Consider the following 24,546-nt stretch of genomic DNA (forward strand, 5'->3'; position numbering starts at 1 on the left):
GGTACAATATTTAAGTTCGCGCTTTATATTATTAGCATATTTTATGAAGGATCAGATAAAAGAAATCAATAAATAGTCAATTCAGTTTTGGCATCTGAATTAAAATCGTATGCTTCGTCCATAAGGTAAAATCGCAAGCAATTTTTTATTTATCATTTGCGAAGAGTCATTAAATAATTTTTTTTAATTGAATTTGTGAAAATATATGAATTGCGCGTGTGTTACTTTTATATATTATTATTGTAAAAATAAATATAAATAATTTTTATAATTTATTGTAAGTATTTTTTATTTATTTTATAGGTATTTTTAATTAAAAAAGAGTTCAATTTAAACAATAGTTAAATTAAACAAATAATCACTTGAAAACAACTATGTACATACATGATCTGTGTATCAGATACGACACATTGACATTGATATGTTAATTTTGATACGACACTGACATATACATATTAAAAAATATACAATTTTTTTAAAAAACATGTGAAATATATAATTGTTCTTGTATGAATCCAAAATAGAATCAAATGCATTAAACATTTTTAACATAAAAAAAATTATAAATTGTTGTAATGACAAAAGGATTATTGGTTTATATATTAGATATTTCATTGAGAAATATCGGTAAAGTATCATAAAATATCAGATAGGGATACGTGTCGAACACGGATATGTAACACAAATTGAAGTATCAGTACATGATATAGCATGTAAGTAATATTCATCAAATAATTATTTTTATTTTAAAAAAATATTTGAATGATAATTTAGAAGATAAATGTGGACATTAAAAAATGAATTCCATTTATATATAGATATAGATGAATAATAACATGATTGTGTTTTAAATTTTGTGAATGTATTCAGATTTTAGATCGAGTATTTGACATGTGTTAGTATTTCTTCGTAGTCAAACTTGTTGTAATTTGACCTTTTGACTTACTTAAAAGTCTTGAATTAATATATGAAAAGATTGTGCCATTTTTCAATTAAGTTGATAAACTTTCAACAAAAGAAATAAAGTTTTCTAAATACTAAGTATAGAGTTTACATAAATTTAATGGTTTATTTATGAGAAATGGTTATAATCAACAAGTGGTGTGTTTTTTCTTTTAACATTAACCCTAAGTAACATTTTATCCTTCTCTTATATGTCTTTTTGCATTTTTTTCTTTTTTTTATACTCAATGCTTCAGTTCTCCCATTGCACTTTTCTTTTTCATTGTCTTGTAATATTTTTCTTAAATATTTAGGTTTTTATCAATTTCGGAATTCTATGTTATCCACTTTGACAAAATAGTTATTTGTGTGAAAGGTGAATACAAACCAATTCAAGTTTGTCTTTTGGATTTTTTGTATTGAAAGTATACAGCTTGTTTATGTTATTCTTTATACACTTGCTATATTTAATTTGGGGAAAAGCATTATGTTTCAATTGTTTAAGAGGGACCTTATGATTGTGGTGTTGGTGCTGAAAAAACTTTTCGGTATGACATTTTTTGCGCACATTACAAAACCAATATCTTTTTGCTCTATATTAATTAATTACGAAAGTGTAAAATCTTTCTTTAAATTTTCTCCTCTTTTTTTGTTAAGGTGTTATAAAAATCAACACAACTAAAGAGTATTCCAGTTCAGTTTTGTTCGGTTCTGTTTGGTCTGGTTTGGTTCAGTCCGATTTGATTCAGTTCGGTTCGGTCCGGTCTAGTCTGGTTCGGTTTAGCGCGGTTCGATTCGGTCGGTCCTGTTCGGTACGGTCTAGTGCGGTTCAGTTTGGTTTGGTTCAATTTGGTCTAGTCCGATTCGTTTCGGTTCAGTGCGGTTTGATTCGATTCAGTAAGGTTCAATTCGGTTTAGTGCGGTTCAATTCAATTCAATGCGGTTCAGCTTGGTCCGGTTCGGTTCAGTTTGGTTTAGTCCGGTTCAGTTCAGTTTAATTCGATTCGATTCAGTTCAATAAAGAATATATAATGAATTTTTGAAGTAGTTATTAAATGTAAATTAGAAAAATAAAATATGTACATAAGAGAGATTTTAAAAACAATTGTTGAAGACAAAATAAGTTTTTAGACTAACGGTTAAAAGTAAACTATTTATAAAATAATTAGTTTTTAAAATAATAATTAAGGATAAAATTGGAAAAAATGAAATGTAGACACAAAAGAGGGTATCCTCTTTATATATTATTATAGATAAACAAAATTAATCTAACTAAACTTAACTATAATTATCTGTATTATATTAAAGTAAAAAAAATAATAAAAATTAAATATTACAGTAAAAAAAATTAAACCGTATTGTTTTATCGTTTATTTTGAAAAAACTAAACTTCTATCGGTTAACTGCTCATTAATTGAATTATGTATTTTATTTTCTCTTTTTTCTTCAATGGCCTCTTATCTTAAACACCGCGCACACTCAATTTTTTAATTCAGTCACCACCATTGAGATAATGATCGTGAGTTTCTCATCCTCGTCACTACTATATAAGGCCATGTTACCTTGCTTTCATCGTCCCACCTTACCACCTTCATTGTAATTCTAACACCTCACACCTCACCCAACTGGTATGTCTTATTTTGAACCTTAACTCTAGTTAACATTTTATCCTTCTCTTATATGTCTTTTGCATTCTTCTCATTTTTTGATACTCAATGCTTCAGTGCTCCCATTTCACTTTTATTTTTCATCGTCTTATAATATTTTTCTCAAATATTTAAGCTTTTACCAATTTCGAAACTCTATGTTCTCCACTTTGACAAAGTAGTTATTTGTGTGAAAGGTTAATACAAAATAATTCAAAATTATTATTTGGATGTTTTTTTTATTCAAAGTATACAATTTGTTTATGTCATTATTTATACACTTGTTATATTTAATTTGGGAAAAAACAATATGTTTCAATTGTTTAAGAGGACCCTATGACTGTGGTGTTGATGCTGAAAAAACTTTTGGGTGTGACATTTTTTACGCACATTACAAAATGATTATCCTTTTGCTATATATTAATTAATTATGAAAATGTAAGATTTTTCTTTAAATTTTCTCCTCTTTTTCTTTTGAAGGTGTTTAAAATTCAACACAACTGAATAGTATTTCAGTTTAGTTTGACTCAGTTTGGTTCGATTGGGTTCAGTTTAGTTTGGTTTGGTTTAGTTTGATTCAGTTTGGTTTAGTTTAGTTCGGTATGGTTCGGTTCGGTTCGGTTAAGTTCGGTTTGGTTCGGTTCGGTCCGGTTCGGTTCGGTCTTGTTCGCTTTGGTTCGGTTTGGTCCGGTCCTGTTCGGTTCAATTTGGTTTGGTTTGGTTCAGTTCGATTTGGTTCGGTTCAGCTCGGCTCGGTTCTGTCCAGTTCGGTCCAGTTCGGTTCGGTTCAATTTGGTTCGGTCTGATTGGGTTTGGTTTGGTTTGGTTCGGTTTGGTTTGGTCCGATTTGGTTCGGTTCAGTTTGGTCCGGTTCGATTCGGTTGGGTCTGGTTTGGTTTGGTTCGGTCTGATTCGGTTTGGTTTGGTTTGGTTTGTTTCGGTTGGGTTCAGTCTAGTTCAGTTCGGTTCGGTTTGGTTCAGTTCGGTTTGATCTGGTTCGATTCGGTTCGGTTCGATCTGATTCTGTTTTGTTCGGTCTGGTTCGGTTCGGTCCAATTCGGTTCAGTTTGGTCTGATTCTTTTCGGTTTGGTCCGATTCGATATGGTTCGGTTCGATTCGATATGGTTCGGTTCAATTTGGTTTGGTTTGGTTTAGTTCAGTTTGGTTTGGTTCAGTTTGATTTAGTTCAGTTTGGTCTGATTTATTTTTAAAATAATAATTAAGGATAAAATGGGAATAACTAAATATGAACATGAGAGGATATCTCTTTATATCTTTATGGTTTAATTACTCGGATGATATCCACTTTAGTACAAGTGTGTCAATCTAGTACCCGCTTTTAAAAAAATGTCAATTGAGTCCCAACTTTTGAAAAAGTGCTTCAATTAGGTTCCTTTCGGACGGAGTTGACTAACGCCGTTAGTCAACATGCCACGTGTCCGTCTGTGGTTTTTTTGTTTTTTGTTTTATTTTTTAAATATTTTTTTGATTTTTTTTTTGATTTTTTTGAAAAAAAAATAAAAATGCCACGTGTCAAGTCCCTACGTGTGACACTTGGCATTGTTAGTGTCACGTGGCATTGCAATGCCACGTGTCAATGTCACTATCAGATACCATTGTGTTGATTACGATTTAATCCCCATATATGTCTTTCTGTTTCAATTTGATACCCACTTATGTATATCTGATTCAATTTTGTCCGAATTTTTTTAATAAGTAAAATATGTTTATAATTCATTTTTTTAAGATTAAAATTAATTAAGTATAAATATTATTTGTATAAAATGTTTTACTAATATTTTTTATTAAAAATGACTTTTTAACATATTACTTTATTAATTATGTTTTTATTAAATACTCATGTTTTGTTAATTGTTATTTTTTTAACCCAAAATAGAACAATATTATTTCTTATTAATTTTAAATTAAAATTTCTATTTGTCTAAATGTTATACTAATTTATTTTATTAAAAATGACTTAATAAAATGACTTTTACTACTAAATTTTAATATAAATATCAAATACTTAATTTTGTAAAATTTTTATACTTAATTACTTTTAATTTTATAAAAAATGAATTTTAATTATTAAAAAAAATTAGGTCAAGATTGAATCAAATATACATAAGTAGGTACCAAATTGAAACAAAAAAATATATATGGGGACTAAAATGAAATCAACACAATGATATATGATAATGACACTGACACGTGGCATTGCAATGCCACGTGACACTAGCAATGCCACGTGTCACACACATAGACTTAACACGTGGCATTTTATTTTATTTTTGAAGAATTTTTAAAAAAATTAAAAAAATTAAAAAAACCACAGACTGACACGTGACACGTAGGTTAGTCAACTCTATCTGAAATGGACCTAATTGAAGCACTTTATCAAAAGTTGTGATGCAATTGACACGGTTTTAAAAGCAGGTACCAGATTGACACACTTGTATCAAAGTGATTAACATCCGAGTAATTAAACATATCTTTATATATATATATATATATATATATATATATTATAAATCCTAAAATTCGTAGAATCCTTTCCTATTTCTTACCTGATTTTCGCTTTGAAACTCAAAATTTTATAATCAAAAGACAAACAAGTACGTGATTTTTGAAAATCTCATCATCATCCGTCTCGAAGACATCTTAACCAAAAACCAGTAAGAATGTATTTATTTACACAAGTTAAACTGCAAAAATTATTTGCTGATAAAAAAATATAATTCTAGGTGTAGATATATGAGAGAATGTTTTTCTTTTCGATTTTGAGAAAAAAACCCTTTTTCTTTCAGATTTATAAACAGGAAAACTTTATCATTTCAGTTTTAATTTTCTTCCACATGCTGGATAACCCAAAAATATTATAAGAAGAAAAAAAAATTGAGATTCGTCCTCAAATAAAAACAAACTCACATCTCATCCTCGTTATTGCGCTCCAACTCAATTCTTTCTTTCTCTCTTCTCTCTTCTCTTCAGGTACCCTTTCCCCTTTATATCTTTCTCTCCTTATTTGTGCCATCTCAATTTTTCATTCCACATTTCATTTGCTAGTTACCACATTTCTTACAATCTATTCTGATCGATTGCTATTCTTCTCACCCATTTATGCCATATCATGTCTTGTTTTGCATCGAAACTTTCTGGATTCCGGTGGCTTCAAACCATTCCCTTTCGGAACCTCTGTGTCGGGTGCAATGGCGGTCATTAACTTTTTTTTTTTTCTTTCAATTTCTGCTTTCTATTTTTTTCTTAAACATGCCCCGGGTTTTACTTTTAGTTAAATTTTCATAAGAGTTGGCCTTTTCCGTGAAATTTAGAATTGTACTGTTTCCAGTCTATTGAACATCAGAAATCAGAATCCATCATTTTCGTTTTTCCGTTGTTCAATTGAAGATTAAAGAGGGAATGAACTTGGTTAGACGTGATTGAGGGGACAAGTCCTTTTCAGCAGGTTCTTCCTCTTCACCTATAATTTGCTTAGGTGTGTACTCGGCTGTGCAGCTTGCATATTCTTGGGGATCTTCATTTTTATCTAACCTGCTTTTCACCTTCTTTTGCAGTATTTTATTTGGTTCTTCTCATGGTTGAAATGAATCCGAAAGTTTGCATGATTTTTTCCTTGATGAATGCATATAACATAGTTATGGCATTGCTAGTTCACTCTATTTGTGATTATTGTAAGACTTGGTGCTTGTTTGGTTTGAAGTTGAGGGGAATTGAGTTTAACTGTTGAATTTGATTGAAGTCATGCATAAATTGTTATGAACCACGTATTTTTATTGGAAGTTTTGAGAGTTTATGTGCACTTCTCGTTGTCTAAGTTTTTAATATATCTGGCAGGATTAGAGGGAAGAGACTAAAAATGGTGAAATCAACATATGAAACATTTTCAAAGGATTTTGTAATGGGAGGAGCAGCAGCAATCATATCAAAGACTGCTGCAGCACCAATTGAGAGAGTAAAGCTTTTATTGCAAAACCAAGGTGAAATGATTAAAAGAGGACAGCTCAAAAGACCATACTTGGGCGTGTCTGATGGCTTTAAGAGGGTCTTCATGGAGGAGGGTTTGATTGCCTTTTGGAGAGGTCACCAGGCCAATGTTATCCGATACTTTCCCACACAAGTGAGTTATTCACTTCACTGCATCCTGATTAGTGTTAAATAAAGACTAGCATCCTCAATCTCACCATTTATTTTTCTCTTCCTTTCAAGTTGTCACAACTGTGAGGTCAACGGGCTATTCTTTGTTAAGTTTGTAGTGTTTTGTTTTCGTCTTTTGTCGACACTTCAACTAAATGATATCAGGGAAGAGAAAAAGAAAACAAAAGAGTGAGCATTTTTAGGTATCGGTGCTTCTGAGTGATGGGTTTAAACTTAACCATTGAATATCTGCGTAATTATTTCTCATGATACTCTCCAAAACGTCAAACCAAATAAAACACTCATTCTTTTGTGCATTGATTTTGTATTCTCTGTCATCTAATTAAGTATTCAAATTAGAGGGAACATCTGTTAACTTATTTCCCTTTCATCCTTTCTATATTCTCAAATAAATCAATATATAACTTATCTTGGAGCCTTGGCCTATCGTATTTTCTATTGCATGATGCAACAATAACACTATGCATCCAATCTCATTCTTTTATATATGATCGTGTCCAGTTTGTTCTATTACGTTAAACTACAAGCTGGCTTGGTTTATGCTTTTCCTGTCAAATTGTTAATGCATGTCAAATATTATTAATAACCTGTGTGTTGTTTTTTTCATAAAATAATCCTCTCCACATATATGGAAAAAAAAGATACATCAATTCCTGGAATCATGTGTCTCAGATAATAGTTTTTTATTATTAAAATAATATTTGAGCAAACAGTTAATTGGTCTATAGGCTTTCAATTTTGCATTCAAAGGTTACTTCAAAAGCATTTTTGGGTGTTCCAAAGAGAGAGACGGGTACATTAAGTGGTTTACTGGGAATGTGGCTTCAGGCAGTGCTGCAGGAGCAACAACTTCACTTCTACTATATCATTTAGATTATGCACGTACACGATTGGGCACCGATGCAATAGAGTGCCGCGATACCAGTCAGCGACAGTTCAAAGGACTAATTGATGTATATAGGAAGACCTTATCAAGTGATGGATTTGCTGGATTGTACAGGGGATTTGGCATTTCTATATGGGGAATTGCCATGTATCGAGGGATGTACTTTGGGATCTATGACACCATGAAGCCTATTGTTTTAGTTGGGCCATTTGAGGTAAGAAACTAACCATTTACACTTCAGTAATGGGATAACATATAGTTGATACTTGATGCTTTTTGCTGAGAATTTTTTGCTTTCTATTGCTACGGGGCGGGTGATATCTTTAGTCTGTTCCACAGTGCTATGTGTGCTAAATATCGACGTTCACATAGATTTTGCAGATTTGCATTGATAGTTGAATCCTTGAGTCTGAACATTCATTTTCAAGACGCAAGTCAAAAACTATTTTGGAAAAAAAAGAATTGCCATGTTTCCTTTGTAGTGTATGCATCTTTTTATTGTATGGCACTTTGATTTGGTGAATTTAGACGGTTGGTTCTGTTTCTTTATGTCCAGTCTTTCCAATGTGAGTCTCGGTTTATTTTTTGCAGGGGAACTTTCTTGCTAGTTTCTTCTTAGGGTGGAGCATCACAACTTTTTCAGGGGTTTGTGCATACCCTTTTGATACATTGCGGAGGAGAATGATGCTTACCTCTGGACATCCAAACAAGTACCGTAATTCAATACATGCATTTCGTAATATTGTTGGACAAGAGGGTTTCTCAGCTCTATTTCGAGGAGTTACAGCAAACATGCTTCTTGGTATCGCAGGAGCTGGGGTGCTTGCTGGATATGATCAGCTGAATAGCATCTCATCCAGACATAGTCACTATAACGAGACAAATCAAAGAGTTTTGAAATGAATGGCGGATTTTGTAAAGGAGAAAACGATAGTATAGAAAAGGAAAATTCATCATCTAGAATGAATATTATGCCTGTTTGTTTCCAAGGATTGATCTGAAGGATCATAACGGAGGTATTTGTTCTGTAAAGTTTAAACTGATCTATAGTTCCATAAGTAATCACATTTATCATGTCCAAAAGTTATGTGGTTTCTTGAAGGGAGTATTGCATTTTGGGACCTTAAAAGTCATATTTATCTTATAGAATGAATACTGGGGTATTGATTCTAAAAATCTGGTCTCAAGGACCATGAATGGAGAAACTTTTGGACATGGTGGCCAAAGGCATTTGTTCTTGAACCGAACGGGTTCGATCCTTGAACAAGGTATACTTGATTTTTAGGTCCTTTAAATAAATTCTGCCCTTTTAGTGGTGAAGTTTAGATTTGATAGATTTTACTGCCTCAATGTAAATGTAACTTTTGATGTTTATTTATCTTGGGATTGGATTGGTTCAAGCATAGGGAAATGCTATTTAATAACTTTTTAGGGTTGCAAAAGCAGTCAACCCACCTGTCTGTATATAAAGAATGGTGTTCATATGGAGTATATAAATGCATATTTACATCCCCGCTTCAATTATTTGAATTAACATTATCACGCAGATTTATCTATGGAAATTGCCTGGAGTAGAAGATCTATTCATATAAGATGCATATCTCATGCAAATTGAGTATTTATACATATATTTCCATGCTAATATATTATAAACTACATAATTTAAAATACAATTTTTTATTTGTATTACATATGCATTTTAGAATGAAAAATATACAATTTAAAATACAAATTTATAATTTGAACTGTCCATTCCAAAACATTTTGGATTTCTCAATCTGAAACTGAAATTGAAAATCCTAAACCATAGGTACATTTAAAATGTTCAAGTTTATCAAGAGTGCGCGTTGAAATTATGGAAGCGCAAAATAATAGAGGTTTTTCTATGGATGTTTATTTGGACGAATTATTGGATGACCCAACTTGACTTATATAATTTCAATTAGATTAGATATAATTTTATTTATTATTGGTTAAACTCGAATCGATCTAAACTAACTCACTTTGATATAGAATGTGTGATAAGTTTAACATGGGTAATTCAAAATTGGTTCTTTATATTTGAGTTGTGGACAAGTTGTACCATTTTTTTTTACATCTTGAATTAGTTTGGACAAACTTGTTGTAATTTAACTTTTGACTTAAAGTCTTGAATTAATATATGTAAAGATTATGTCATTTTTCAATTAAGTCGATAAACTTTTAGCAAAAGAAAGAAAGTTTTCTAAATATTAAGTATAGAGTGAACATAAATTTAATGGTTTATTTATGTGAAATAGTTATAATCAAGATATGAGTATTATGATTTGGTTGTTATATTTTGTTTGAATCAATTCTTTATAATAGGGTCCAATATTGTTTTGAAATAGTTAATATCAATTTATTGCACCATTTTTTTTTTTTATCTTTGAGATGTGTTAGGTGGGTGGTCCTCTTGATCTCTCACGAGGGTCAAGGCTTGATCATTGGCTTTCGTTTGCCAACCATTCTAATAAGTCGATGCTTTAAGAGGTACAAGAACACAACCTCCAGCCTTAAGTTACAAGGGCAAAAAAGTTAAAAAAATGTTTATGTATAAATAGAAATTAAGTGTGTGATACTTAAAAAAAATAACACTTTGTGCATAAAATGATTTTTATTAAATAGATTGTAATAAGAACACACATACTCATTAATGCATAGACTAATATCATACACCCTCTTATAAGAAATATGCTATTTTACCGGAATTTCACAATGAAAAATCTTTAGGAAGGAGAATATTATCAACAATTTCAATTGGTTCAAAGAGACAATATTTTTTTAATTACTCAATGTCAAGAGCATATATTTAATTTGTACAAGAAATATTGGGTTGAACTCTTGACTATGTGTCTAAAAATGTTCAAACTAGTTAAATTCATTTTGCATCACTTAACCTAAGTGGGGAAAGATTTTCTAGATCAAGGAAAGTGTTAATTTTCACAACCTTTAGAAGAGAAAAAGAAGATAGAACATTGGCCTGAAATTTTGACAAAAGGTTTGCATCATAATTATTCATTTTGACTATGAAATCTTTAATCAGATGTTTTTATTTTTTTCAATTATAAAATATTAAATACCATTAACATCAAGTTTCAAGTCATTTATAGGCAATTTTAACACAAAAAAAGTTTCTTTTATTAATTTAATATAAAAGATGCCCTCTTAGTACCTAAAGTACCATACTAATGAGCATTAACTTTTTAGTATTTTAAGTAAAGTTGACATCCAAGTTAATTGAGAGTTTAAAAGTTAGTTAGAAACTCATGGGTAAAAGTTGAAAGTTAAAAAGTTAATCATGAGACTGCATAAAGAAAAAATACACATAATTCTTACCAGGGAAAAGCTATAACTGTTCATTCTGAACTGTTGTCGTTGCAGTGTGAATGCTTTTCATCATGTTTTGTCGTAGGGGGAGATCGAGAGTTTTACTATACTCTTGGGAAATACAGAAATTCTCAAGTTAGAACAAGACCAATGTCACCTGAATTTTTGTGAAAACAATGAATGCCAACGCGTGCACACACACATGTGTACTAACAATTTTTAATTTTTTTTTCATATATATTTTTAAAATAATAATCACAATAGAAAGAACATAAAATCTTATTACAGTAAAAATATTACTTTCTTTATCTTATTTCTAAAACCTGTTCAAATACAAGGTATGATTTTGTCTCAGTTTATTGATTCAGTTCAAATATTAAAGTGTTTTCCTTGAACGACAGCAAGTATCATAAAAAAAAGGACACAAACTCTGAGAAACTAAAGACACCACCTTAATGTGGTTTAGCTTTTGAAACCTGCGTAATTATAGAATGTCATTCCTTTCTCAAGTTTATGTCTACGCCCTAAAAAAAAAGTGACTTGTTTAGTGTTTGAACTTTTCATCACTGAAACCTTTCCACACTTTTTTCCAGATATACATAACCGTTGTTTTAAATCTGAAACACAAGCGCAGATATAAGATGGAGAAAAATAGTGTCGAACTGAAGCAAGAATAAATCATTCACATGTTAGAGAGCAGACATGCATATATACTAGGTGCAGCTATTAGCTAGCGAATGTGAATGATTCAGATTCACGGGTAATGCGTAATACATTGAATATGACATGACAAGTTGGGTTGATTGATGGTATGTTAGTTATGGGGTTTGTTTTATTATTGTTTAAACAAGGTAAAGGACGAAGGGGCATTGGAGAAGAAAACATTCCCATACACAATGTGATAGAGCATTGACTAAATGGAAATGCAGGTGAAGGGTCTTAATAGAGAACAGTTTAGGGGGCCACCCTAGGCAGCAGTAGCAATGGGAATGCATTGAGTAGGTGAGTGTGGTGGTGGTGCTTGTTTTGTTTTGTTTGGTTTGGTTTTGTTTTGTTTTCCCTAGCGAGCCAGAAATGACAACTGATTAGGGCTTTTATTGGCAGTGGCAGAAGTAGGGGAAATGCACAACAATACAGAATCACAGTGTGGTGGAGAGTGGAGAGAGTGGATATGGGATATGCATTGTGCTGTAGTTTGCATGGTACTCTCATTACATATTTTGCATGCACATCTCATAAATAACAGACATACAAATAGTAGGGATTCAGAATTTGCAGGTTGTAGGCCCTCTACCCAACGAAAAGCTAGAAATAATTAATCAATTATAGCTTTCAAATTCCATATATCAGCCGTGACAGAGTTCGAGAATTGAGTCATTCCTTCATAATGACCGAGGGATTATACCTAAGAGGCAAAAGGAGAGAGAAAGAAAAGAAACAAAACCAAAACCAAAGGCACAGGAAAGAGAGAGAGAGACATGGACACATTTCCCTCCCTCAATTTAATCCAATTAATAGATCTGGACCATGCAAAAAGATTCCAAGTGGGTAACTTAAGATGCAGTAATTTTGGTTGTTTAAATGGTGCCTTCACCCACCTCATGCTCTAAAAAAAAAGATTATTGAAGTCCGTACAGTGGATGGTGCAGGGGGAGAGAGCATGGACAGCATATTAGACAAAGAAAAGGTTAAGGAGTAGCAGAGAGGGAGAGAGGGGCAGTTCGGATTGAGAATTAGTGTGAAAGGCACGAGACGTGAAGGGAACAATAAATGAGAGGGGGAAAAGAGAAGGGGTGATGAGGCTCATGATAACCCTCATCATCGTCACGTCGTTTTTCAATCGCTACTCCCAAAAATCTCCCAGAATTCCACGCTTCCTCACTGACTCCCTTCTTTGCTTTTCTTTTTTGCCTTTCTCTCTCTTTCTCTCTCTAAATAGCCTAGTCAACCTCATGTCCCCCTCACTTTGTCCCATATTAAACCAACACTCTCTCTCACACTCTCACACTTTCACCTTCAACTTCTTCAACTTCTTCAACTTCATTCTCTAACCCATGCCATATATAATATAACCCCTTCTCTACTTTCACATTCTCCATTTCAATTCCATCACCCAACCCAACCCCCCCTAACTATTATTGCACTTCATTCATTTTTAACATGCCAAATATACCTTCCTTCATCTCTTTATAACCCCACAAACCCTAGCTTTTCCTTTTTATTAACTCAACTCAACTCAACTCAACACCAATGTGGATGGTTGGTTACAACGACGCTGCTGACTTCACCATGCCTGATTATGCACTCAATGGAAGAAAACTCAGGCCTCTCATGCCACGCCCCGTCACTTCTCCCAACAACACCCCAAACGCCAACAACAACAACCCTCCATGCTTCACCCGCATTCATCATGCCAACGATTTCTTCTCACAATATCACAATCTCGGTATATATATATATGATGCTTTTCTTAACTTACCTTTTTTTTTACCCTTACCCCTTGTGTTTGCATGCGTGTAAAGACTTTTTTTTTTTTTACTAGCATCAGTGGCAGATCAGGGTAAGAGAGAGTTCAACCCTCCACCGGTAGTGGTGAGTTCGAGGTGGAATCCGACCCCGGAGCAGCTAAGGGCATTGGAGGAATTGTACAGAAGAGGGACGAGAACACCGTCTGCGGAGCAAATCCAACAAATCACGGCGCAGCTTCGGAGGTTTGGAAAAATTGAAGGGAAGAATGTTTTCTATTGGTTTCAGAATCATAAGGCGAGGGAAAGACAGAAACGCCGCCGTCAAATGGAGTCGGCGGCTGAGGGTCATCACGCCCGTGACTATGATGGTACTCTTGAAAAGAAAGACTTAGGTAAAAACCACACGACATAATTACCACCATACTTGTTTCTTTGCATGAAAGAGACAAATAATGAGAGAGAGAGGCTCGCTCTCATGTCTTGATTTGCAATGCATGACCGATCGCTTCTTTTGTTTCTTTTTCATTTTTTCTCCAATTGAGTTTTTGTTTGTTACTATGCACGCCTTGCATTTCTTTTCATTTTTTTTTTCTCATCAGGATTGTTGCTTGAGATGTAAAATGTAAAGTTATATTCTTTTTTGTTTTTCTTTTTGTCTACAGGCGCAAGTAGGACAGTGTTTGAAGTTGAACAGACCAAGAACTGGGCACCCTCTACAAACTGCAGTACGCTTGCAAAGGTCTATTATTGTATATCCTCCTTTGTCTTTGTTGTCCTGGTTCATGGAGTAAACCTTTTTTTTTTGTTCTCTTCTTTCTGAACTTGGGATTTTCACTTCACTACTTGATCATCACCCAAAAGTGTTAGGGTATTATGATAAGGGTCGATTAAGGGATGATTTAATTAATTATTGGCACATGATTACTAGAGAATGAAGGAAGTTGATGTTGGAAACGTTATAGAAAGATATGCACTAGCTGGCTAGCTTTAGGTAGGGAAAGGACCCTAACAAAAGCTTTGTTTGTTGGGAAATGAAAAGGTCCTAAAAGCTGCATTCCTTCCTTTCTGTCGGGGCTGCTGTTATGAAACTTAGCTGGGCTTTTGGGGCTTGTGCTTATTCATGTCATTCAGGCCAGTAGCTTTTGGACACTCCATACAATATTCTATGGAATTGAGCACCCATATTGATGGTGGAAAAGACAACTCTCACCCTACTTTAATTTGACTTCTCATAGACCATGCAACTTTATTTGAAAATACTACCAACTAGGAGTGCATGCCCATTTGAAATCTGTGCTGTGCAGTAACTTTTTCACCTTTGCTCTTTGGCTTTTTCACCACACATGTTGAGGTTTTCACCGGTTTGTTTTCTTTGCATGCCTACATTTAAAATCTTCAGGAATCTGTTTCAATACAAAGAGCAGCAAAAGCAGCGGTTGCAGCAGATTGTAGAACAGATGGATGGCTCCAATTCGATGAAGGAGAGTTACAGCACACAAGAAACTTAATGGAGAGGAATGCCACGTGGCACATGATGCAGTTACCTTGTCCTTCCCCTCCCACAGTTTCACCCCACTTCATAAACGCTCCTCCTACCATCTCTACTGCTACCATGGCCACCACACCCTCAGTAACACCAAGAGTAATGGACCCAAAGCTCATTAAGACTCATGATCTCAGCTTCTTTCTCTCACCTAACACAGAAAACGGTGTTATCCACTTAAGCAGTATCAACACCTACACCCCAGATGATATTTCTGTGGAGTCTCAAACCCTTCAACTTTTCCCCGTCAGGAATGAGGATGATGAAGGCAGTGATAACATTAACCACCAAAAAGAGACAGAGGTATCGATCTCAGCAATGAATGCCCCAAGCCAGTTTTTTGAGTTCCTTCCATTGAAGAACTGAACTCAACTGATTCCAAAAAGAAAGAAAGAAAAAAACTTGCCGTGTATGTAGAATTATGGGGCTGCGTTTAAACATTGTATTTTGTTAGAAAATAGTACTACTTTTATTGCTATGGATGTTATGTATCAAGGAATTGGTGGTGTAATAGGACGCTAGTTTGAGTGAGGTATTTTGCCTTAAAATGCATTTGGACTATGTTGATTGAATCAAAAAAGAGTACTTAAGTCCAAGGGTTTATTGTTTAGGGAGCTTGTTTGAGTAACTTGATGTGTATGTACACACACGTTTATTCTGATATCTGATATGTATGGCGAGAGAAACAGAAACAGGAAAGATGGTGGGGGAAGGGAGAGGGAGAGAGGGACGTAAATAGAGAATGTATAAGGAATTTGATGTGAGGGTTTGATTGAAGGTATAGTATCTGAAATGGGGATGAGATGTGACAGACAAGGATGTTGAAGTAACTATGAGCATGGAATGGAGAAATTACTTTTGTTCTTTTGTTGCATACTTAAAACAATGCTGTACATTACCATCAATGTTCTGACCGGGTGAACTCTGTAGTCCAATTTATTACAATAAAGAAATCACATCAATGCACCCAAAGGAAACACAGCCTATGCATTTAAGGTAAAGTTCGCGAATTCAATTGATTTTCCTAGCTAATTAAATAATCCTCATGATGTAGTCAGAGTAGAATTTGAGTTTTACGAAGAGAATATCCAGGTCTCATCCTCCAACAACCAAACACAAATATATTAAATGCAAGAATACACCCTCTTTGTCTGATTTGATTGAATTGATCTGTCCAAACATCTCCTAAAAATACCCATCTAAACCACCAAAATTACACAACACTCACCGACATAACCAGATATCTAGAATAGAAGTTTTTGATTCCTTAGATGCTAGCTGTATTGTAAGGTAGGGTTTATCACATTAGGGTATATGATCAACCTTTCAAAAAAATCTTAAGGGCTAAGACTAGGACGTGTCACTCAAGAGGCGTCAAGCATCATCAGGGTAAAAAGAAGGCAAAAATATTCTCTCTGCAGCCATTGAAGCCGTGAGTGGGGGACCATAATGGTTTAAAACAATATTATGAGTCTCATATCTTGGACCATACTTATAGGACTAATGAAACACTAAAACATATTAGTTGGGAAGTAATGCAGTGTTAATGCAGTGAGAGAGATTAAAACATGTGCATGGTGATCACGGGTGGTGCAATAGTATGTGAAAATGGGATGATTTCGAAGCTGTTGCTTACCTACCTACATGGTACTCTGTTAGTCCCTACAGCATCTACTCCAAAGTTGCAGAAACTAAAATCCAAGCCACCCACAGATCCGTCGCTTTAGAACCAAACTCGACCAACAATAGGGACTATGGCCCATACATTTTCTTCTCTTTTCATTTCTCTCTGTGTTCTTTCTATTAAATGATTTAGACATGGGATGCGTCATAGTTTGGAAATCAAAGGATAGAAAAACTACCCAGTAGGATTAACTTTGTTTAAATTCTCTGAGAGAAGAAAAACTAGTTGAATTAATGTATATATGTACCTGTTCAATACAGTTCAAAGGTTGTGTCTGAGGGTGCAATTAAACCGAACCAGTTATTTATGGTAAGTAACTTATGAAACTTAGGTTAATGTTCAAATCAATGTTTTGCATTTGAGAGTTTAGAAACTAGCAAGACAATGATAATAAACCTGTGGAACATTCAGAAGCTAAGGGTATGAGAAGGCTCAAAAAATAAATAAATAGATCCTAAAAATAAAATACAGAAATAAATTTAATGGCTACTTTAACTAAAGTATTAATGAAAATTTAGTCCTTAATTTCAGTTGCAAGGTGGTTTTAGTCTCTAAAATTTGAAGTTATTAGTTGATTTGTTTATCTCTCCAAACATAAACATACGCAGAATAATAATAAATGTGTATGAAAGTGATATTATATTCGATGAATATTTATTTTGTAATAAATAACTCTGAGCACACCTTATACTTTTATGGTCTCACAATAATTCCATTTTATTTCTTTCATTATATTAAAAAACAATGATATTGGTTACAAGTGTGAACATATGATTACAAAAAATGGAGTAAAAACGTTAGGAAGAAACACTTACTTGTAAATTAATATTGTTACTAACTTTTTTATTAGTTTAAAAGTTGAAAATATTAATAAAAATGTATATTATGATTTTCTTTGTATTAACCTATTATACGTTTTGTAATTTGTTTTATTTCTTTAATTAATTTGTCAATATCTTAAAATCTGAGTTATTTATAGAAAGAATTTAGAAGTAAGCTTCTAAAAACTATGTTTAGGATTATATATTCTGTTCTAGATGATATAATGTATGAAGGGTCTCTTTCTACAAAAATTCAATTGAAGCTATTGTTGTTCCGTGTTCTACTTGTCAGCCATTTGGTTTTTGTGCACAAAAAATTGGTAGAATCGGTAAAATTAGTCAACATTGTCCAATTTGATTGAATTCTTAGCATTTGTCATTTGTGGGCTTCAATTTGACCCATTTCGACGTGCATACAGTTTACGGTGGGTTATGGGCCATTAAGCGTAACCCAAAACCACCTGGGCCATTCTTCCAAGGAGCTTTATTGCATTATCCATTTTTTGTTGTTCAAGAAAAAACAAAAACTTTCATGACCAAAACTTTTAAACAATAAAAACACCGAGAGACAGCTAATTATATAATTGAACTGATTACATTAATTAATAATTGAAAAAGTAAAAATAAAATTATAAATTATTTCCGTTATTTGCCACATGACCAATACATAAATCAATATTTTCTTACTTCAAAAAAAAAAAAATCTCTTATCCATTTTTAGACACAATGATCTTTAGCCATTAATATAGCTTATAATAAATATGTTTGGCCAAATGATATGATGATTGCTTTCTAAAGTAAGTTTGTAAAAGTTAGGTAACCGTTGGTGAAAAGTTGTTTAAAATGGAATAGCACTACCATCACTACTTTGATCGATTTTTCTTCGACCATTGTGAGTTTTAGTTTAAAGTTTGGTAGCATTACTTTTTGTAATATCAGAAAAAATAATTTTGAAATATACTGCCTTACTGATTCTTTAAATTAATTTTAGTTAATTGAGAGTAAAAATTTAAAGGCAGAAAAAAAAATTGTGAACCTAGTGACAAAAAACAGTAGTAGAAGAGGTTGTCTTTAAAAATAGTAACTCTCACGTGGGATAGATGTCGTGTAGCCTTCTAGCCTTCTGCATTGTCTAATTCTTATTTTAACTTTTTCTTTTTTACTATGCAATCACAACTTATTCAAATTACTTAAACTTCTTCATTTTTCTCCTCATTTTTTCATTTACCAGTAGAAACTTGATATTTAATTTTGTAAACGACAATGAACAAAACTATGATGCATGCATATGCTGTCTCCAAATAATAGTAACCGTACACACAATGACAGTGGGACGGACGTGCATCTATGAGCGCGTGTCATTCCTATCAGATGTGTATGATGCTGGGGTTCTGTCTTGTACACTTACGCAACAGAGACTATTTCCTCACGCGCTTTGTGAAACCCGTAACATCAGATACTTTTTGGGTTAAGGAAATAACATATTACAAAAGTTTGACATGTTACTTTAAGTGTTAACAAGATTTGAAAAACAAATACAAGAATATATAATTCAGATCTGAGAAAAATAATTAAATAATTTACTAAAACATATAAAATCATGGAATGGAAGTGTTTGTTTTAAGTATGTACAACTATTTATGTAGATTGATATTTATGTAAAAAATGAAATGTGGGGTTCAGAAGTGGTGGGGGTGGTTTGTTTGTTGGTGCATTGAGGTGTGCGCAGAGAGCAGAGGAATTGTAATGTGAATTTGTAGCATATGCATTTCTTTTTCCTCCCCACTCTTCTTCCTCGGGTCATGAGCTAAGTGAGAGAGACTTTCATATTCACACAAACTTTATAAAAGCTGCTTCTCCCAACGTATATATATAGGGCCCACATTTTAACCTAATTCCCTTTTTCAATCCTATCAAATAAACACTATCATTTTACTAATCTCACTTAAATCAACCTTTATCACTCTATAAAACCTACTAACTTACTCCATCCCTAGTTACCAACACCCTCACAATGGCCTCGATGTTTCTCACTCTCACTGCAATTTTCTTTCTAGTTTCTACCCTCTCACCGCTCAGCGTTTCAGCGGTGTCATTTGTACTCTACAACAAGTGTCCACACCCAGTGTGGCCCGGGATCCAGCCCAGTGCTGGAAAGCCCATTCTAGCCCGCGGAGGCTTCAAGCTCGCCCCTAACCGGGCCTACACCCTCCAACTCCCGGCCCTCTGGTCCGGCCGCTTCTGGGGCCGTCACGGCTGCGCCTTCGACGCCTCCGGACGAGGGCGCTGCGCCACGGGCGACTGCGGCGGCTCCCTCTACTGCAATGGCATCGGCGGAACCCCGCCGGCCACCCTGGCGGAGTTCACCCTGGGCAACGAGCAGGACTTCTACGACGTGAGCCTGGTCGACGGGTACAACCTCCCCATCTCCATCACCCCCTTCAAGGGATCCGGAAAATGCAGCTACGCGGGCTGCGTCAGCGACCTCAACAACATGTGCCCCGTGGGCCTGCAGGTGCGTTCACGCGACAACAAGCGCGTGGTGGCCTGCAAGAGCGCCTGCTCCGCCTTCAACTCCCCCAAGTACTGCTGCACGGGCTCCTACGGAAGCCCGCAGGCCTGCAAGCCCACCGTTTATTCGAAGATCTTCAAAGCCGCATGCCCCAAAGCCTACTCCTACGCCTATGACGACCCCACCAGCATCGCCACTTGCACCAAAGCTAACTATTTGCTCACTTTCTGCCCCCATCGCCACTGATCTCTCTCAACTATTCACCTACCACTTTAACTACTATCATCTTTTTTATTTATTTATTTTGTATTCCCCTTTTAGTATAATACTTTTTTCATCCATGCTCTATGCTGTGTATTCCTATGTTTAGCAATTCATTTTCGATCTTAGTCACAGAATGTGGTATGGCATGGCACTATTGCATGGTTTGCTGAATATTATTACCTAATGTGCTCAATGTATGGTACATGATTGGGAACCACTTTCTATTATTTCTGCATTGATGTACTTTTTTCGTCCCTAATTGGACTGTGATTCGTCTATTTCGCGAATTTGGTGCTTGCTTTGTCTGTTTGGCTTTAGACCTTGACACCGATGTATTTGGATTTTGCTAACACTAATTAACCTTAAAAGGTGTTCTCTTCACGTCGTAAATGAAATTAACCCTCGTATTTTAGCTTCAAAATTTTCAATGTATTCTGAATTAACAGTGTTTTAGCTCTCGCAGAATAAACTGTTGATCGATAATGGCCCCCTTTGGCTAAAACGAAGCAATTAGTGGCTGATTTTGCCTTTTGTGTTTCTAATCACTCAAAAGTCGTTTGTAGTGTTCATTTGAACTATGGAAAAAACATTGTGCTGACTGTTTTGTCCTTGAATAAATCAGATACCTTTTCACTTCACATACTTAGATCAGATCTTGGATTTTGGAAGGACATGGATAAACAGAGTTGCAAGAGTTGCAGACCATATCATATCATGTGCATTATTGGTTTAAAATTACAAAAGTGGTTCTATGAGTTTCGTATAAAAATGTGTGCTTGATAGTATGGATTTTGAGTTCTCTTAATTCTACACCAAACATATAATAAATATGTGCTTAATTTGCAGTCAAAAGTATTTTTAGAGGAACAAAGCAACAATTCTGGTGTTCTTTATTTTTCGGATTCAACAAGGTGTGTCTGCATTTAAAAATGTGGTGCAGATGGTGTTGGGACAGCCCATTATAATATGCATAAATCGTATCTGGTAGCCCATATCCACTTATGAGGGCCGGGCCCTTTTTAACATAATAGGTACATTTTTAAAAAATTCAAATTAATGAAATATTGGGTCAGAATTGATTAATAATTCAATATAGATGGTGACATTTTTATCTCGTTAAGTAGAAACTACTACAAATAATTCAGCAATGTCTTCTTAAACTCCAAAGCACATGGAATTTATTGATTACAGAAATAACATTTCCAAGCATTGTACCCATTCAATCCATTCAAACCTATCAATCATAGTTCAATTATGAAGTATCCGCTAGGAAATATCATTCCATTTCTTAATCATGATTTATTTATTTTTAAATATTATAAGGACTTATGTATGTGTGAAAATACAAGTTAATTAACAATTAACTTTATTATATATTCAAAATTTTATTTAAAGAGTGCATGGGAGGTATCTTGGTTAGTTTAAAACTTTTATTCGAAAATGGTAAGTATAATTATAAAGCCAATTAGTGAAAATAGCGTTTTAAGAGGGGTGTAAAAAGTAAAACAAAGTTTGGGCCCTGTTGCTGTATTTGACTTTCGGTTTGCAAAAATAATATAAATTCAAAGCAGATAGAGGTCAAATGAGTAATTTAGTGGTTACACTTAGAAACTTTAAACACTTATAATTCTTCTTCCTCTTCTAGAATAGAAATGACTTATTCTTGTGTCCTACTTTGAAAGGTTCTCTATTTCCTCAAGCTAGCCACGAGATTTGAGAGTACATCTCACAAAATTCTACCTTAGTTAGGTAAAACTTTTCTCTTGTCCTTTTTTCAATTCAACTTTCACATATATATATATATATATATATATATATATATATATATATATATATATATATATATATATATATATATATATATACGAGATTTTTATTTTATTTTAACTCAGAGTATTTTTTTATACATATAAGTTCAGATTTTATTTTTCTGTGATGAATATTCAAAATAGTGTGACCGAAACCATTGTTAAATTTATATTAAAAAAAGAGAGTTTTCCCTTGTTTGAGGTATTATGGGTTAAAAGTATTTTCGACCTTCTTACCTTTTTTTTCGGAGTTTTGAGTGCATTGACACGTTATTATGGTGGTGACCCAACAAAAATTATGTAATGGTCGTGATTTTCCACTTCTCCTAGAAGAAAAAACACAAAAAAATTTGTGCAACTCATTGCATAAAAAATCAGAAACACACACGCTCATCACACGGCTCAAGGTTACATTCTTTTTTTCAATTTATTATTTGGTACAACTTCTCTGAAAATAAATTACTTTTTAATTAGATTTTTGGATTTAGTTGATATAGTTACAAAATAAATACAAGTTCATGATGTGATTTAGCTGGTATTCGTAAACTCTATTAACATATTAATTTTTCCGAATTTTTTACATATTATTTTTAGAAAAATTTAATGCACTATTTCTTTAATACACTTACAATTAAGCTATATTTTTTGTATAATTCTTACTTTAATTTTAAAGTGCCGATAAGTTCTTCAACAATTAAAAAACCTTAGTTAGTCTTGAAATATTTATTGAAAGATCCCAAACTTGTATTTATTTTTCGATTACTTACTTTACATAATTTTTGATAACGGATATTTGACATAATTTAAAAATGGTACTAGTCAAATAATTCAACTTATCTATTTTAGAAAAACACAAAAAAAAAAAAAGAAAAACCTGTTTTCATATCCTTTTCACGTATTAAAGTTACATGCGCGTTAAAGCCGTGTTCACAAGCCACGTGTCCAACTTGAAGTGTGGCCACGAATAATATATTCTTTACTGTCAGAATTAGAGATAAATAAATACAATAATAATAATAATAAAAATAATAATAATATTAAAAAGTTGCACACATAATAAGATTGTTGAACACGTCACACGTCTATCTAGATTAGCACGAACCACAAGCAGCCTCGTCGGCTATGTGTCTGTTGGTCCCAAAATATAAGAGTCAAAATAACATTAAATTTTTAATAATAATTAACAAATACAAGTGAGTTTTCTTTATTGAAATTTGGCTAAAATATGTACAACACTTTCCAAATTTATTTACAAAGAATTAAATTTTGGCAGACATGATTTTAAGAAAAAATATTAATATTTGAATTTGATATTTTAAAAAAATGAAGAAGTAATATATATTTTCATTGGATAAGCAAAAGTGAAATTTATAGAGAGTGAGTGGTTGTCGAACAAAGCTATGATCCACTTTTAGTTTTTGTCAAAAGTGAAAAAACTATTTTTTTTTCAAAAGAAAATCATTAAAGTGAGTAAAATCTTTATCAACAAAACCTTCTCCACTTCCATAAAATTAATTCACTTAAATGTATTTTTATTTTTTAAAATGTGAAGTTAAGCCTCTTAAATTTTAAAATTATTTCAGTCTCTGAATCGAAAAAGATATACATTTTTAATCTTTAAACACTTGACAGATTACAAAATTAAAACAGTTATAGTCCCACACTTTAAATTCATGTATTTTTGAAAATTTAATATTTAAAACGAGTTTTAAAGTTGAGATACTAAAAATACAACGGTTTTACGACTTAACACGTATGTTACAAAACAATTTTGTTTATTTTATTCTAACATGAAACATTTTATTAGGATATTTGAATAGTTTATATAAAATTGAAGGAGAAATTTTTGATGCCATATTGTAAAATAATTCAGCCTGAATTCTAAAGGCGAAGATAATGCCACACACAGTATCCAAATAAAGACATCGCTATTAAATTAGCAAAAAAATAAATCAAACTACCATAATGAAGACAAAATGATAGTTAGTGTTCAACAACGACATGTTAAAAGAGGCAATAATTAAACGTACCAAAAGTGTTACAAGAACTTGTTTATATATTAGAAATAAAAATATTTAATCACAGTATGTCTTTATAAAAGTAAAAATTTATCTAATCGCTAACCTAGGAAAGTCTCCAAAATACATCTCACAACATTTCTCTAAGGTCATTACTAAAAAAAGAGAAAAAAAATACTTAAAACTTAATTAATAAGATATATCTAAAATAGTGTATGATTTATTATTTTTATATTTTAAAAGTTAATTTGAAATAAAGAGAAAAGAGGGGAAAGAACCCGGAATTGAAGACTCCATAATGTTTTTTATTACAAAATTATTTTTTAACATTTAATGAATTGTTTTTTATATGGTTATTTTTTTAGGAAAAAAAAGAAAATAATAGTTTAATAATAACTTTTGCATACAACCAGTCCATGACCCTTTTGT

At 33.0% G+C, this 24,546-nt stretch overlaps 3 protein-coding genes across 6 annotated transcripts; all 3 read left to right on the forward strand.

The window, feature by feature from the left end:
- Positions 1–5,440: 5,440 nt before the first annotated feature.
- On the forward strand, positions 5,441–9,172 carry ER-ANT1 (endoplasmic reticulum-adenine nucleotide transporter 1). Of its 4 annotated transcripts, none has more exons than XM_028066032.2 (5): positions 5,565–5,580; positions 5,998–6,055; positions 6,445–6,727; positions 7,494–7,865; positions 8,243–9,172. In XM_028066032.2, exons 3-5 carry the CDS (start codon positions 6,467–6,469, stop codon positions 8,552–8,554), a joined length of 945 nt encoding a protein of 314 aa, XP_027921833.1. In that variant the 5' UTR covers positions 5,565–5,580; positions 5,998–6,055; positions 6,445–6,466; the 3' UTR covers positions 8,555–9,172. The 4 variants fall into 4 exon arrangements, with proteins under 4 accessions (XP_027921832.1, XP_027921833.1, XP_027921830.1 ...); XM_028066029.2 differs by lacking the exon at positions 5,565–5,580 and adding an exon at positions 5,587–5,804 and having other exon boundaries at positions 5,939–6,055; XM_028066031.2 differs by lacking the exon at positions 5,998–6,055 and having other exon boundaries at positions 5,441–5,580.
- Positions 9,173–12,721: 3,549 nt separating this feature from the next.
- WOX1 (WUSCHEL related homeobox 1) lies at positions 12,722–15,915 on the forward strand. Its single transcript, XM_028062993.2, has 4 exons — positions 12,722–13,445; positions 13,542–13,859; positions 14,130–14,206; positions 14,867–15,915. The coding sequence occupies exons 1-4, from the start codon at positions 13,250–13,252 to the stop codon at positions 15,374–15,376; spliced, it is 1,101 nt and encodes a 366-aa protein (XP_027918794.1). The 5' UTR covers positions 12,722–13,249; the 3' UTR covers positions 15,377–15,915.
- Positions 15,916–19,493: 3,578 nt separating this feature from the next.
- Positions 19,494–20,578, forward strand: ATLP-1 (Pathogenesis-related thaumatin superfamily protein). The gene has a single exon (XM_028061501.2). It carries the CDS (start codon positions 19,530–19,532, stop codon positions 20,271–20,273), a length of 744 nt encoding a protein of 247 aa, XP_027917302.1. The 5' UTR covers positions 19,494–19,529; the 3' UTR covers positions 20,274–20,578.
- Positions 20,579–24,546: the final 3,968 nt, after the last annotated feature.

Source organism: Vigna unguiculata, chromosome 3 (assembly GCF_037176805.1).
Source record: "Vigna unguiculata cultivar grain cowpea cultivar isolate G323 ecotype 2 chromosome 3, ASM3717680v1, whole genome shotgun sequence".
In the NCBI taxonomy this organism is placed as follows: Eukaryota; Viridiplantae; Streptophyta; class Magnoliopsida; order Fabales; family Fabaceae; genus Vigna; species Vigna unguiculata.